Source organism: Zea mays, chromosome 8 (assembly GCF_902167145.1).
Source record: "Zea mays cultivar B73 chromosome 8, Zm-B73-REFERENCE-NAM-5.0, whole genome shotgun sequence".
NCBI classification, from domain to species: Eukaryota; Viridiplantae; Streptophyta; class Magnoliopsida; order Poales; family Poaceae; genus Zea; species Zea mays.
In genome coordinates, this window is record NC_050103.1 from 148,688,092 (window position 1) to 148,704,251 (window position 16,160).

Below are 16,160 nucleotides of genomic sequence, written 5' to 3' on the forward strand. Positions count from 1 at the left end.
CCATCAAATTATCACCATATGAAAACGGAGTACCAACAATAGCAATCAAAAAATCTTTGGGACTCAAGCCCAAACTGATCCTCACATCTTCATGGTAACTAAATGCTTCTGAGGGGGGGCCTGGAATCACGAAATAGTTACCAGAATCAAATGCAGCATACATCACCTGCAGGGAAATATTTAATTATATTTTCAGGTCAAAGGATCTTCATCCATATGACGATAACTCAATTATTGTTGAAATCGCAATCAGATTAGAAGTAAATACCGGTAATATATAGTTTGGGAAAACTATAACATTTGCCCTGCTGAATACATCTTTCCAAGCATTTATGAGCTGAATCATTCCACTTGCATTATATTCTTTAGCACGATGGGCAAGAGAATGTTCATGAACAGTCCAAATTACAGGTATGGATTTGAAAGGCTCGTGCAGAAGACTGTAAGAGGCACAGATACATGGTCCAAATCAAACATCTGACTTTGTGAAAGTATTCTATAAATTTCGAACAGAACAAACTATGGTCGTAAAATTCTAGTTACCTTGAGAATACTGGTCTTGCCTCAATAGAATTAACAAGTATGCCATCATAGCTGCAGAAATAATGCAAATAAACCTGATGAGGAAATAATTAGAAAGTGAGGCTGAGGCCACATATTATAAGTAAAAGCAGGATGGGACACATATAATACAACAAACAAGAAGAAAACAACAGGGGAGATAACTTTTGAAACTTACTCTAACCAATCTACTGAAATAGGTAAGTTTGTGTCCTCAGGTAGTATGCTCACTGGTACTCCAATGGCTCTCCAGATATTTCCACATGGGCCATCCTCAAGTGAGAAAACCTGGATTGACAATTTATAAAGCAAATGCAAGGCAGCAGTTCAGAGGAAGTAATTTGGATGTACGTAATAATTACTAAGAAAACATATATATAGGAAACCTTAACTCAGATACTACATACTAGCATATAGTAATAGTATGGAAAATTAGCAACACTAGCATATCACCAAAAACAAGTACAGATGGTCAAGTTGGAAAGAGCAAAAACAAAAAAGGTGATGCAGCATAAGTTGAGTCATTGGTCAAACTTAGCAGCTTACTGTAAAAGGACAATACTCCAGGTACCATTATCCAAAAACTGTGTGTATATATCAAGAAGTTAATACAAACAAAGCAACATGCCTGCATCTTGGTTAAGTACACTAAATATGTTGAATCTTATTTTGATGGGTCTCATTACATTTCTTGGGAATATGGAAGTCTAGAAATGCTGCTAGTTCAAAACCTCTGGCCTCTGCAGATAAAAACATAAAAAAAGGTGATACTGATACAGCATAAGTTGAGTCATTGGTAAAACTTAGCAGCTTACTGTAAAAGGGCAATACTCCAGGTATCATTATCCAAAAACTGTGTGCGTATATCAAGAAGTTAATACAAACAAAGCAACATGCCTGCATCTTGGTTAAGTACATTAGATATGCTGAATCTTATTTTGATGAGTCTCATTACGTTTCTTCGGAATATGTAGGTCTAGAAATGCTGCTAGTTCACAACCTCTGCAGATAACCTTTTATGCACACGAAAAGTGTAAAAGTACCAGTTCCTTAAACATTTTAATTAGCACAAAAGACTATACACCAAAGAGGCAAATCTGACTAATCTGGATACCAATATGCTTCCAAGTTCTGACAGAAACTTAGTAGTAGAAGAAGCAAATTCAGCGAAAAGGATTGCGTCTCCAATTTAGCCCATGATTTTTCTCCATACCACAGAAACTGCACTGACACAAACCTAGCAAAATACAGTCCGCATTACAGTACTTTCAACACTGAGGACACCAAACTGCAGAGCATTTAACTGCCACGAGTCAACTGAAGTAACCTCGCAGTTAACTTTGTGTATCTTCCTTCTACTCCTTAGAAAGTAGAAACTAGAACATAGAGACCAACAACAAGGCTCATGCATTACTGAATAGGTGCATACATCAGACATGACAAGACAACCCAACTTGCTCCAAAATATTGACGATTAATGACAACAGCCTAGTTTAGCCATGAACAATCTGCTAGAAGCAAAATGTCACAAAACAAACACAAGGGCGCGTGTTCCACTCAAATCAGTACTACCTCCACGAACTTGTCTGACGACCAACAAGTAAACTTCTAGCCTATGGTTCGCGAGACAGCATTTCAGGTTCAGGGACGCACCTTCATTTCGTAGCCCATGGCCTCCAGAACCGAAGCGACGCTGACCATCTGAAGCTGCATTGCGCTGGGATACAGGTCACCAAACACCTGCAGAAAGTTCGAACGCGAGCAGCGAGAAAAATCAGAAAGCACATGGCGAAAAGCCCATCCCCAGCCCATACAAATCCTCCCCAACGCCACGCCAGCAATCCTCAGTACTCACCATGGCAAGCCGCGGCTTCCGTGCCCCGAGCCTCGTTACGGGCGTCCCGAGCTCCGCCAAGCTCTTGGCCTCCTCCCTCCGCTCACTCGCCCATTTCTCCCTCAGCCTGGTCGGCTGGAACTGGGACGCCATGCCCGCCTCCCACATGACGAGGCCGCTGCGGCCCTCAATCCCGCCTCCGCCTCCGACGCGTCCCTCTCCCGCGCGGCGCGAGGGGAGCGTCAGCCTGGGCCGCTCGAAGACGCCCAACTCCGGGAGAAACGCGACGAAGACGATGACGACGAAGAAGAAGGCGGTGGCGCCGACTATCCACTGGAGATAGTCCACCTTCTCGGACAGCAGGAAGCGCGCGAGCCTGGATCTCGCCCGCACCTTCCGCGCGCCGCCGACGAAGCCAGCCCGCAGCGCTGGGCCCGGAACGCGCTTGTACCTCCCCGCCGCCGCCGCCGCTCCTCCCTTGTCGAGGGAGCCCATGGCGAAGCTGAGCCGCGCGGCCGCTCCTAGGGTTCCAAGGCCATCATCGATTGGTCGTGTACTAGGCGAGAGCAATGGATTGGCAGTGATGCGACTGTGCTAAGACTCGTGAGCGTCTAGTATACTAGTCTACAAGTATTTCCGCCGCGAGGCCTTGCGTTTCGTTGAGCTGGGGAGGAGAGAGAGGAAGGGCCAAGGACCAGAGAAGGAGAGAGGGGCCGAGGACGATGGAGGCACGGAGCAGGGCACGCGCGCGCGCGGGGGAGCGTCGGATGGAGGTCGGACGGTCCAAGACGGCGCTCCCACGCGCGGAGCATGGGGCCGCGTGTTTCGAGAAGCGGGTCGGTGGGTGGGGATGGGTTCACGCCGTTTCGGGCTCCGTAATAAGCCGCGTAGGCAAATCCTGTTACTGTCTGCGAATTTTGTCGTGGCAGGTGGGTCCGGAGCATATTGGGACCCAAGAGGCATCCTGCGGGTAAGTCAAGTGCTCGGTGGCGTTGGTTTGTGCATAGAAGGGGAAGGAACCTTTGTTTGGGTATCTCGAGTCAAATGACATGTTTTTTCTCGAGTACTCCACTGTTGTCCCGCAAGCCAAGGACGGGTAAATCCGTAAATGAACATTTGCCCGTGCGCATTTTCTTGTGGACACCAAATTTGCTGCTCGAATATTTTACTACACTCTTTGTTTGTTAGGGACCTTACTTGTAAGACTCCGGTTCGGTTTTTAAAAATATAAGATACAGTTAAGAGATTTATTATATAACTCTAAGTCTATAACTATAAATATAATTAAAATATAGTGTGTTTAGAGAGTCGTGTAGAGACCGATTTTTACAAAAAGTTCACTTAACCTCTTAGAGATTTGTCAAGATACATCATATATTAATTAGGTTGTACATGTATTTATTACGTTGTTATTTTATTTTATTTTTCCTATGAAACAATGCCTAGCCTTAGTGCCTGTTTGTTTCGGCTTTTCGCAGCTTCTGGCCACTAAAAGCTGATGCGGGCCGCCAAACACTCAGTTTTTCAGCCAGCTTCTATAAAATTCGTTTGATTAAAAATCATTCAAAATCAACATAAACATATAATCGGTTAAGTCGTCGTAATAGTAGTAATCTGTCACTCTATAGATCCTGAGCCCCATAGACAACTTTATCTTCCTCCGCACGTAATCCTAATAATACTTAGATTCTCTACACAGACAGATTCTCCCCACAGCTAGATTCTCGGAAAAGCTGGTCAGAAAAAAACTGAACCAAATAGGCCCTTAGTCTTCACGGCTTAAGGCTTAAGAGTATCTCCAACAAACTGGTTCATCAAGCCAAATTTTGTTTATTCAACAGTAAAAAAAACTCTCCAACATACTAGCAATCTAATTCGTAAAGCTATCAGACTCTATAAATTGACTTTCTCACTAACCAAACTTAGCTAGCCACCTGACTGGTCAAACTAGATAGATAGTCTATTGAAGTGAGATGCTACATTTAAAATGTAATCTCTATCAAAAGATAAATAAATAGCTAAATAAAAAACTAAAAATAAAGAGTCTTTTGAAGATTGCTCTAACACTAGCGATGATGATTTACGAGAACACATGAAGTGGTAGTAGGGTTTTGCGGACAGAAGGTGGCTATATAGTATCTCCTGAGTACGCGCGGCAGCTTTGATTGATTCGTACTGGACCAGGTCTGCGGTCCGCCTGTCTCTTTGCTACACGAACGAAAACGTTCCTCTGGCCGGATTATAAAAGTTCCAGCTGCATCTGAAGGTGCGGTGCCGCCGTGCGCCGTGAGCGGCGAAAAGGTAGCTGTAGAATGTAGTAACCTTCCACCATGTCCGTTTAATAATGAATTCCGTAGCCCTACCAGCCAAGATAAGCAGAACGATGGAACCGTACAAAGAGCGTGGTATTTATGTGCTGCTCCATACTTAAAAAAAAGTCCATACAACATGCCCACGAACTATCTGCATGCCGACCTAAAACATGAATATGCCTTTAGGCTTTAGCCTTGCGGAGTTGTGGATCCGTGGATGAGTTTGAGTACTCGTGCACCGAGACTGTCGCCATCCTCCAGATCCGCTCGCGTTTAGATGCTGTCAAGGAAGTTGTGGAGGGTGGGGGAGATCCCGTCACAATCAGGTCGCTTTACGACCAAGCAAGCCAACAGTTCCATCATTAGAGAACGTGCAACCTGCACCAAGTTTCTCTTCCTTCATGGGTCACTGTGTCACATGCAACAATTCTGAATCTCCAAAGCAGGCGACATGTAAAGGTGTCCCATTACCAATTACTGGTCCGTCCTAAAATATTTATCGACCGCTAATTTATTTTTAAACTAAAATGTGATAAATAAAAAGAATGGAGAAAGTATAATAGCAAGGAAATCTATTGTCACCGCGAATACGAATGAACAGCTCAGCTAGTAACCGTGCTATCCCATCCAGTACAGTAGCTCGCTGTCCAACTCAAGACCAAGCCCCACACACACACAGGCCGCGCGAATCAACATCATATGGTCCTAGCACTGCAATCATATTATGATTGATCTAAGACACCACGGAGGTTGACCCACAAAGCTGCCGACGCTCCACTCTCTCCCACCCATCCGCAGGCCTCAATCATAATGCCAAAGAAAACAACAATATTCTTTATATTCTGCCTCAAAAAAGATTTTCTTTTCTATATTTTATTTCTCTCTATCGACATTCTCTATATCTCCTCCTCTACATGTTAAATATTGCTCCAGATACTTAATATGTTGTATAAAGTATAAAAATGGATAGAGAAGAAAAATAACTATCTATATCTAGAGAACGTAGAAGTGTCCTCTATATTTAGAGGACATTTTTAAAAACATAGTTAGAGTGAGGCTTAGACCTCAACTTGTCGGTACAACATAAAACATGAAATGATGAAAAGAACACCAAATTTCATCAATGCTTATGATATGCTGTTCAAATCTCATGGAGACTACGCTTATAATTTATATAGGCATCATAAATTTGGGTTCTACAAACGCTCTAAGGCATCACCAATTATACTACAACAATATTAGATCTAAGGCATCACCAAGTATACAACAACAATATTATATTAGACAAGAGTGATGTGATTTTCACTAGTAATAGTTTTTTTTTGTAAAAATCAGCAGCGACATAAAGGCAATGTGATATCAGTTACCAGTTGATCTGATCAATACATGAATTATTATGGTCGGTGTAAAAATAAGAGTTTCAAAGGAACTTTATATAAATGTAAACGGATAAAGTGGAGTGTGGTGCACTCTATGAAGCACCACACTAGAAGATTCCTACATCGTAACATGGTATCGAGAGCTAGGGTTAGCTCTGGTGAAGACGGTGGCAGTTTTGTCAGTCAAAATAGAAAACCCACGTAAATTAGCTAGTTTCCGTCGGCAGGGAGGTAACCGACGAAAATCACTTAATTTTCGTTGGCCGCATCAGACGGCGATAGAAATCAATAATTTTCATCAGCTACTATTATGCGACTGATGTAATTTAAGTGATTCCAACTATTTCAGCATCGTTTCATTCTTCCTCATCACACGCTCCACTCTCTCGCACTTTGCATGCACCAAAGCTCCTTGCCACCCTGTCGTGTCGTGTCGCATGGACTGTCGACGGCCCTGCCTATGTCGTCGCTTCACATTGTCGATGTTCGTCCACGTCATCTTGCACCATGCCACCCGTCTATATCGACACAACCGCCTTGTATTAAGTAGATCATCGTTCTCGTCTCTTATACGCAGATGCCCTGCATTAAGTAGATCACCATCCCTCTCGTCTCTGTCGAGGAGGAAAGTAAGTTTAATTTTCTTCATCCATCCACAAAATTAAAAATTATTAAGCTTATAAATGTTGATTATTGTATGATTAATTTATTAAAAATTATACATTTTTAGTATATTAGTTTGGTAAACCTAGTTACGATGGAATATTTGTTGGTTAGTTTGTTATGGCTACTAGATTTTATATTTCACTTATCAAGACCTCATAAGTAATGATAAGACTATCACTATTAACCTTAACATGAGTATAGTCTTCTTTTAAAGAGCTAAATCAAGTGTTGAGCTCCCTATGTATCCTATCTAGTTTATTGTTTTTCTTTGATCTATGGAGAGTTGGTCAGTCGGTCCGCTTCGCAGAATCGCTCGACAGAGACTTGGTCGGCGGGTGGGTTGTTTTTTAAGAGGCCATGTGCCTATTTCGAGTACCCAATTCCCGAGTACTCGACAAAACTAAATGCTTTAAATGAATTTCTCAAATGTAAATGCGTAAGTAAATAATTAGAAAACACCTCAATGTTTGCTGAGGTATAAGAGAGTCGACTCTTTTCACTAGTCCTCATTGGAGTACTCGTGCAAGGGTGTTGAAAGGGAATTAGGCTTACACCTATTTCCTAAATAATTTTGGTGGTTGAATTGCCCAACACAAATAATTGGACTAACTAGTTTGCTCTAGTCTATAAGTTATACAGGTGCCAAAGGTTCACAAAAATCCAATAAAAAGACAAAGAAAAGGGTTCAACAAAAAGAGCAAGGGATAACCGAAGTATGCCCTGGTCTGGCGCACCGGACTGTCCGGTATGCCACCGGACAGTGTCTGGTGCACCAGGGGACTCCAAGTTGAACACTTCACCTTCGGGAATTCGTAGAGGCGCTTCGCTATAATTCACCGGACTGTCCGGTGTACCACCGGACTGTGTCCGGTGCCCCAAGGGAGAGCAACTCTGAACTCGCCAGCTTCGGATTTTCGCTCCGCTAAAATTCACCGGACATGTCCGGTGCACACCGGACTGTCCGGTGAGCCAGCGGAGCAACGACTACTTCGCGCGCAACGGTCGACTGCAACACATTAAATGTGCGCCTGCGCGTGCAGAGGGGCAGTGCACGCGCGGGTGGCACACTGGACAGTCTACAGGACTTGTCCGGTGCGCCACCGGACAGCCAGGCGGGCCCACAAGACAGAGCTCCAACGGTCGAACCCTAACGGCCGGGTGACGTGGCTGGCGCACCGTACACTGTCCGGTGGCGCACCGGACTGTCCGGTGTGCCATGCGATAGCATCCTCCACCAAACGGCTAGTTTGGTGGTGTAGCATCCCAAAAATTCAAATCTTGAAAATTTCTCAAACTCCCTCTAAATTCAAAATGGATTCAAATTTCGTTTCAAAATGTTTGTTTGTAAGTTGATATCAACAAATAAATTGTAGTGGTCTATACTCTCTCCAAAATCCTCCCCAAAATATCCTACAAATATTTCCCCAGTGATCCCCCTCAAATTCTTTCCAGAAATACTGCCCAGATATTTCCCGAGTAATCCCCTTGAAGTTCTTTCGAGAAATATTGCCTAAATATTCCACCAATATATCTCCAAGTATTTTCCTCTTGAGAAATACCTTCAGAATCATTTTTCAAGTCCCTATAAATATTTTCTCCATAACTTTCCTCATGCTCATACGTATATGTATGCCTCCAGTGTCATACGGTGAGCTCTACAAGCTAATCTCACTTATACAAGACAAATACATGCTAATCTCCCACTAATCCTCCCACTAATCCTCTCATCCCTCCCCCTAATCCCCCACCATGGCTATAAATATAGGGGCAAGGGCCTCCTCTCATCCCACCCCAAGCCATTTCATGGCAACTCTCTCCCCCCCACACACACCCACTCTATGTTCCACACAAGCACACACTAGCACAAGGATCGTTCGATCGTTCTTCGATCGTTCGTCCCCTGTTCTTAGTTTGTTCGTTCGTTAGTCCGATCGTTCGATCGTTCGTCCGATCGTTCGATCGTTCGTCCGATCATTCATGGTTCGTTCGTCCGTTCGTCCGATCGTTCGATCGTTCGTTCGTTCGTTCGTCCAAATAATCTTTTTCCTACCGTTATGCTGCCGAAATTCCGATCGTTCGTTCGTTCGATCATTCGATCGTTCATCGTTCGTTCATAGTTCCTATTCATCGTTCATCGTTCGTTCATAGTCCCTATTCATCGTTCTTCCAGATAATCCTTGTCATGCTGTTATGCTGCCGAAATTCCGATTGTTCGTTCGTCCGATCATTCGATCGTTCGTCCGTTCGTTCATAGTTCCTATTCATCGTTCATTGTTCGTTCATAGTTCCTATTCATCGTTCGTTCGCACGACTATTCACCATCACTATTCACCGTTACTATTCACTGACACTATTCACCATCGTTACTATTTATTATCGTTACTACTCGTCGGTGATATATAGTAACTTTTTCGACGTCACTATTCATCATTACTATTCATCGTTACTATTCATCGATTAGCCGATCACCCCAAATTTCAACTACTCATACATCATGCTGTCCAGTCCACCTAAGACCAGCTAGACCCATATTCCAGTCATACGAACTCCGATGACTGTGATTTTCCTTACAGTGGGAACTTCCCATCTGGTCACCCATCACAGGTTTCTCCAAGTTGAGCACGCTTAACTTTGAGATTCCTTCGAACCAGGCTCCCAAACTCAGATTCCAATAATTCTCATTTCTAAATTTTTACCAAACTATTCCCTATCCAACCATGTCATCCCTTAAGCATGGCCCATATTCCAGAAAACTCCCAAAATACTCTTGTCCCATATTCTGCCTATAACTCTCCTGTTAATACTAAGTCAGACGATTCATTCGTCACTATTCTCACCAACAGTGAACTTCACTGTGCTACACCATATACACCCAGCTATAAATACACCCAGCTACCCTCTCCCTCTCCACACACACTCAACACCCTCAGCCAAGGCAAACACCCCACCCACTCAGTTACTCCGCTCTGCCGGCTACACGCATAGTGTCGCTTCGCCTCCAGTCCACCCTCCTGGTAAGCACCTCCGCTCCACCACCAGTAATATCACAACACCACATGACACAGATTCTACTCAAGACTCTACCCATCCATATATCGCTATTCTAACCACTATACTAAATATTTGTTGGTATACTTGCTGGTTTGTATGTTTGCTTGTTCATGTTGCATAGTTATCGAAGCGTTCGTGCCGTCTCGTGGAGGCCAGATCCGCAAGTCTACGCTAGGCGGTGGAGCCAGAAGCCAGTTTCGCGAGCTCCCCTTCCCCCTTCGCCGAATAAGCACGGCAAGCTCACTGGATCCCTTTGATGCACAAATTACCTATGATTTTTCAAACACAACCCTCAGCCTGCTATTTTATGCATGATATGATTTTGAGACAAGTTATTATGGCCACCCAGCCGCTTGCCACAATCAATCCCTGATATATATGTTCCAAATGATTTGAGAACAGGTGTGAGTTTTCAAAAGAAAATGGTTTTCAAAATATGTGTGATGAAGGGTTTTCACCCTTATCACCTTGTGAGTGGGATAATCAGGGACCACTAGTAGAGATCTTATCATCGATGACGTTCGTATTGCGTCACAGAATCTGTATATATCGTCACAGATAAAGATTTGTGACGAATTTGTGACGAGTTCGATTTGGTCATAGGGGTCGCGTCACATTTGTTGTGTTGTGACGGACTAACCATTTTCGTCATCGATGTGTATACATTCTGTGACGAAATACGCGTTGTCATGTAAGTGAATTCATTCTATGACGATCAGGTTTGGTCATAGAGGAAGGCACTTTTCCGTCATAATTCGTCGTCTGCCCGAGCAACCTGACGGCGTTGTTAACGTCGTTTGGTTTCTGTGACGGTACAATATCGTCATAGATAGAGCCGTGGTTTGGTCATTAACAGCCGTTTGAAAGGTCCCGATGGCGTATGACGTGGCAGCTGACGTCAGCGCTGATGTGGCAGCTGACGTCAGCGCTGATGTGGCAGCTGACGTCAGTGCTGACGTGGCATATGTTTTATTATATGCCACCAGTTTGGTCACAGATGTGCAGAGAATAATTTTATTGAAAATTGCAAAAGATACTAGAACAGAGGAATGAGCACACAATTCCATATTCCGTAGATGAATACAACTAGTATTCCAGTGATCATACAAACTAAGTGGACAACACTAAACTCAGTTCACAGCATCACCACTTGACTTCACATTTCAGTTGATTTTGCACAAACATAACAACATATAATAAAAAGTTGACACCCACGAGCAACTAGAGTTTTTGGGTACCCTCATGTCAAAGAACAGGCCAAAAACAGCAGCTCTGACTAGCAGCCCTCATGTCAGCAGGTCTTGAAGGCGTCCACCGCATCTAGTTCTTCAGTCTGATCTAAGCTGGGTTCTTCTCAGTTTCTCTTCTGCTTCTGTTTCGTGGATAAACAATCACAGCAAAGTTTGCTCAGATTAAATGCAATAGAAGTTGTTGAGTGCAAAAGTGCAGGTAGTAGTACAAGGTAATATTTACTTACATATGCATGTAAGTGTGCCACATAGCAGCGAGTAAGGTTCTATGAGCTAAGTGATGGGCCACAGGGGCGGATCTAGGATTTTTTGGTCAATGGTGTCACCGAGAAACTATGAGTATAAAAGGGTTCTAGTTTCTAATTAGTGTAACGACTTATATTTTAACGGCACATTAAAATAAAAGGTTATAAGATACAAACCATTTAAATTCTTTCATAGTAATATAAAATAGCCAATAGTCAATAGCTAAATAGCATAGACATCAATATAAGGCAGTGTAAAAAGATAAAGATGAAGTAATCTGAAAATAAAAATTTAATGTGTCATTGTGTCATATATTGAAGTACTGATATGAAATAATTTGATAATTAACAATAATACTATTCTTTCAAATAAATCATAGATATTGAAGTACTGATAGGAAGATCATAAGCAAGATCATTCAATTCATCTGAACTAAAATCATCTGGATAGAGCTTATCTAATTCCATTAAGCTTTCTGCTTTGAAGTCACCAAAACAATTGTTGGGGCTAAGAGCAGCCATGTAAGTAAGCAAATTAGAATTTGTTTCACTAAAACAATCACTGAACTCTATAAGTAGCAAGTCAACAAATTAGATGTAAAAACAATCAGAGGAACTGCGTAGCGTAGACATTGGTCCCTTTTTTTCCAGGAAGAACACTCATCCTACAAATAAAAACTACAAAAATACTCCTCACACCAAGGCAGGTCGTGCATCACCATCAATTCGAGCAAGGTGCCAGCGCCATCACCTTCAATCCATCATACAAGTACTTTAATAAATTGATAGAAAAAACAAAGAACACTCTTTTCCGCAGTACCCATTACCATACACGTCTTGGGACTTGGGCGAAGTAGAAGCTTGTTACCTGCTCTCGGCTTGGCAATGGCTGAACGACAGCTCCTTGTTGCAGTATTGTTGCCGGTGAGGTCGTCGACGCGGACCATGGTGCTGGCTTCGCTGTAGAACTGGTGGACGACATCGGGGGTTTGTTGCAGCAGGTTGTAGTAGTTCCGCAGGAAGTAAGTCCCCACCTGCCAAGCCACGGATTAATCAACTCATCGCACGGGAACCACCGGAACCCATAGCCAGGCCGCATAATCAACTCATCGCACGCGAAAACCACCGGAACCCATACCCAGGCCGCGTGGGGCAGATTAATCCCTGAGCTAACGACGATGAGCCGCCGCGGAGGGTGGCGGGCGGGATTAAGGGGATAGGATTTTGCTTCGCGTGAGGGTAAAGGGAGATCCTTCCCCAGTCTACACCACTAACCCCATGGGGGATGGATAGGGGGAGTACCTGAGTTGCCGCCGCCGCCGAAGCCATGGGTGAGAGAGAGGGGACACCAGCGAGCAGAAGATGAGAACAGAGCACGAGAGAACCCTAGATCTGAAGACGAAGAACGGCGAGACGTCGTTTTCTAATGATCTGCTGACCCTGCGATGCCACTGTGTTACGCAGCAGCCACAGGCCCATAGCCGACGGATCAAGAGTGGAGGGACTCGATTGGTGCTGGGAACGTATCCGGATACTTTGCGTAAATTCTATTTTGTGTTCACACTAGGGCTGGGCAAAAAACCCGTAACCCGAAACCCGAACCTGAAATACCCGAACCCGAACCCGAAATACCCGAAACCCGAATTTTGTTCGGGAATTTCGGGTAGCAACTTGCAAAACCCGAATTTATTTCGGGTAATTCGGGTATCACAATCGGGTACCCGAAATACCCGAATTACCCGAACTTTCTTGTGTCATGTACTAATGTCATGCTTAATTATTAATTTATACATCTATAATTATGTGTAAGTGCGCATAACTTGTAATTGTAGATTGCTTGTGTTTTATATGTCCACATATATCATTATTCAAACTATATTTTTATACTAATTTAATAGGGTGTATGTGTTTTTACAAAGCCGACACAATAGTTCGGGTAGTTCGGGAATACCCGGACCCGAACCCGAAATTCCGGGTACCCGAATTTTCGGGTATTGCAAAACCCGTTGTAATTTCGGGTATCGATTCTCAAAACCCGAAATTTTTAAAACCCGAATTACCCGACCCGAAATTTTCGGGTAACCCGAACGCCCACCCCTAGTTCACACCCATAAATAGTTTCTCACACTCGTTTATAAGACCGTCTTCAACCAGTGGCGGAGCTCTATAAAATTAACGTCCCGGGTCACTCTAAGGTTATTTTAAACAACCTCTAATATATTGTGCGGCTAAATATACCGCTAAAACAAAATATAGCACAAACATAGACTAAGATAGTATTTACTTCAATTCAGCATCTAAAAATACAATAAACTTGGTAAAAAATTTTAAAAATACCTAATTAGAGATCTTAATAGCCAGATTACCAAGGTCTTCACAATTTGCAAAATCAGAATTACCCCTCACATCAATAATACCTAATTAGAGATCTTAATATGCTCTTCTGACAGCATCCCTAATGTTTGCATCAATTTGCTCAATTGGCATGCGAAGACCAGGATCGGCTATAACTTGATCGACATTATTGATATTGCTATCTCTTAAACCCACTGATTCATTTGCATTGCTACCTTCTGTCTCTAATGATGCTTGTCCCTCCTCAACACCTAATGTTTCTGATTCTATAACAGGTTCTTCTTGGGAAGGTTGGTTTGGTATTGATGAATTAGTTCGTATCAAAGGTGTAGGAGCCAGACAATAAAATGATCTCAATGTTTTTGTCCTCTTCATTCTTTGATTCTGAATTTTGAGAAACATTTAACAATCTAGTATTTAGCTTGTTATTTACTAGTTAAAATAAGGGCAACATGGCTCGCTCTTCCGCTTTAACGGTACACATTTGGTTGTTGGGATGAGTAGAGCCCGGTTCAAGACCATATACAGGTTGAGTATATGTATCCCAAAGTCATGATCATATCCTTCGACATCCTCCTCTATACCCTCAACTTATGTATCTGCCGACTCCCCATGATGAATCCACCTCGTGTATGTAGCTGACATTCCATAAATGTGTATATGAGTTTCTACTTCACTCTGAGGTCGCAGCCTTTGATTAAGACAATTCACGCACGGACAACGAATGTGTGTGTCTTCTGGGTATCTTTCACTAACAAAATTCATGAACTCTTCAACTCCTTTCACATATGCAGGTGTGAATTGTTTCCCATAAACCCATCTTCTATCCATCTATTTTGACAATAAATTAAAACTTGCATTAACTCCATAACTATGATTAAATTGAACAAAATTGAAAACCACATCAAACACATGCATATATGAAATAAAATTCAAACGCACATGGAACCTTATTGTCAAAAACACAACACATCAAACCTTGTCTTTTCTCCTCGCCCTGCCGCTGTTCTGTCCACGCCCGCCGTAGCTCTGCGCACGATGTCGCTGCTTTGCCGCGCCCGAAGTTTCTCTGCCTCGCTGTTTTCACGACGACGCCGTTCTTCCAACTGACCAATGGATCAATGGATCAGGCAACAAGATCGCTCGTTCGCTGCGACGCTACCCAGTTGCCGATCAAGCGGACGACAGACGTCGGCGTCGTTGTGTGCCGTAACCTGAGGGTCGACCGCAGAAGCGCAGATCGCAGAAGGCAGAAGCAGAACAGGCGAACAACCATGCAGATCGCAGAATGGCGGCTGGAAAAACCTGTTAACAGAACGACAGATGGGAACACCCGTTAACAGAACGATACTTTCTTTATTTACAAGAACAAGTGAGTAGTCTGGTGGTAACACCGATTCGAAGAAAGGCGCAGGTCTCTGGTTCGAAGCTCCACGGGTGCAAGTTTTTTTGCCAAATAAACAAATACCGCTTCCCGTTGGTGGGCCGGGGCCGCGTCGCCAGGCGGGGGCTGTGTACCAAAAAACTGCGGCCCATGTAGGCCAAGGATCCCACGCCGTCAAGTGGTGTGTACACGTGGGGCGTTTTTTACTGAAACTCATCTGTGACCAATTTATTTCATCATTACGTCAGCCGATCAAGGCAAATTAGCGATGACGATATCAAATCTAATCTGTGACGAACTTGTTGCGTCCAAACTTTGTGTCTATGACGTTCCTTTCATATTCGTCATTAATATTCAAGTCTAATCTTCGACACTTGTAATTATTGACGAAGATGTAAATTTGGTCATAGAAATGTATCAATCTGTGACTGAAGTCACCAGCGTCACTAGAAAATCGTCACTGATGATCACATTCTTACTAGTGGACTCCCTGGTTTAGGGGAGGGCCTAAGGTGTTGACTCAGCTGGTTTAGGCGTGAGCAGAAGGATTGTCCCCTCATATAAGGACTGATTTGTCATCTTCACTACCTGTACTCTTTAATAGTACAACCACTCGAGACTGTGTGGGCAGTCACTCAATCTGAACTCGTACGGTCCAACCCTAGGGTTATGAAGGCTAGGGAGCACCGGGAGGATAAGGAGGGGGAAAGTTTTGTCTGGTTTGGACATGGTGGTGGCCTGACTCCTTCCGGATAACTGTTAAGGTTAGGGCGTGTGGGGAAAGAAAGAGAGTCGGATTCGGGTCTCATTGGCCATGGGATCGCAGAGCCGAACTAGTGGGTAAAGTGTACCCCTCTGCGCAGAGTTCAAACCTATTCGAATAGTCTGTGTCCACAGGAATGGACGAGTCTGGTATGGTATGGCAATTAATGTTTTGTTTTAAAAAAAGATGCATTTAAGAAAAGTGGTTTTTAAAAGGTTTGGCGGTTGAGCCGTGAGCTATGGTGGACGGGAAGTCCAGTAGCTGTTTTCGAGAATGAAAACCAGTGGGAAACTGCTGAGATACCTGGATGGTTTAGTCCAGGGGATTTTGTTATAATACTGAAAAACTTCCTGCTCCTTT

At 43.4% G+C, this 16,160-nt stretch overlaps 1 protein-coding gene and 1 pseudogene across 5 annotated transcripts; both read right to left on the reverse strand.

The window, feature by feature from the left end:
* Nucleotides 1-1,945: 1,945 nt before the first annotated feature.
* On the reverse strand, nucleotides 1,946-3,027 carry LOC100278680 (uncharacterized; annotated as a pseudogene). Its single transcript, NR_147977.1, is given in 2 exon segments — nucleotides 1,946-2,301; nucleotides 2,417-3,027. The product of NR_147977.1 is annotated as an uncharacterized protein (transcript).
* Nucleotides 3,028-10,803: 7,776 nt separating this feature from the next.
* Nucleotides 10,804-12,815, reverse strand: LOC103636080 (uncharacterized). Of its 4 annotated transcripts, none has more exons than XM_008658437.4 (4): nucleotides 12,601-12,782; nucleotides 12,167-12,332; nucleotides 12,018-12,049; nucleotides 10,841-11,175 (listed from the first exon to the last, which is right to left on the reverse strand). In XM_008658437.4, exons 1-4 carry the CDS (start codon nucleotides 12,625-12,627, stop codon nucleotides 11,158-11,160), a joined length of 243 nt encoding a protein of 80 aa, XP_008656659.1. In that variant the 5' UTR covers nucleotides 12,628-12,782; the 3' UTR covers nucleotides 10,841-11,157. The 4 variants fall into 4 exon arrangements, with proteins under 4 accessions (XP_008656660.1, XP_008656659.1, XP_008656658.1 ...); XM_008658436.4 differs by having other exon boundaries at nucleotides 11,998-12,049; XM_008658438.4 differs by lacking the exon at nucleotides 12,018-12,049 and having other exon boundaries at nucleotides 10,804-11,175; nucleotides 12,601-12,815.
* Nucleotides 12,816-16,160: the final 3,345 nt, after the last annotated feature.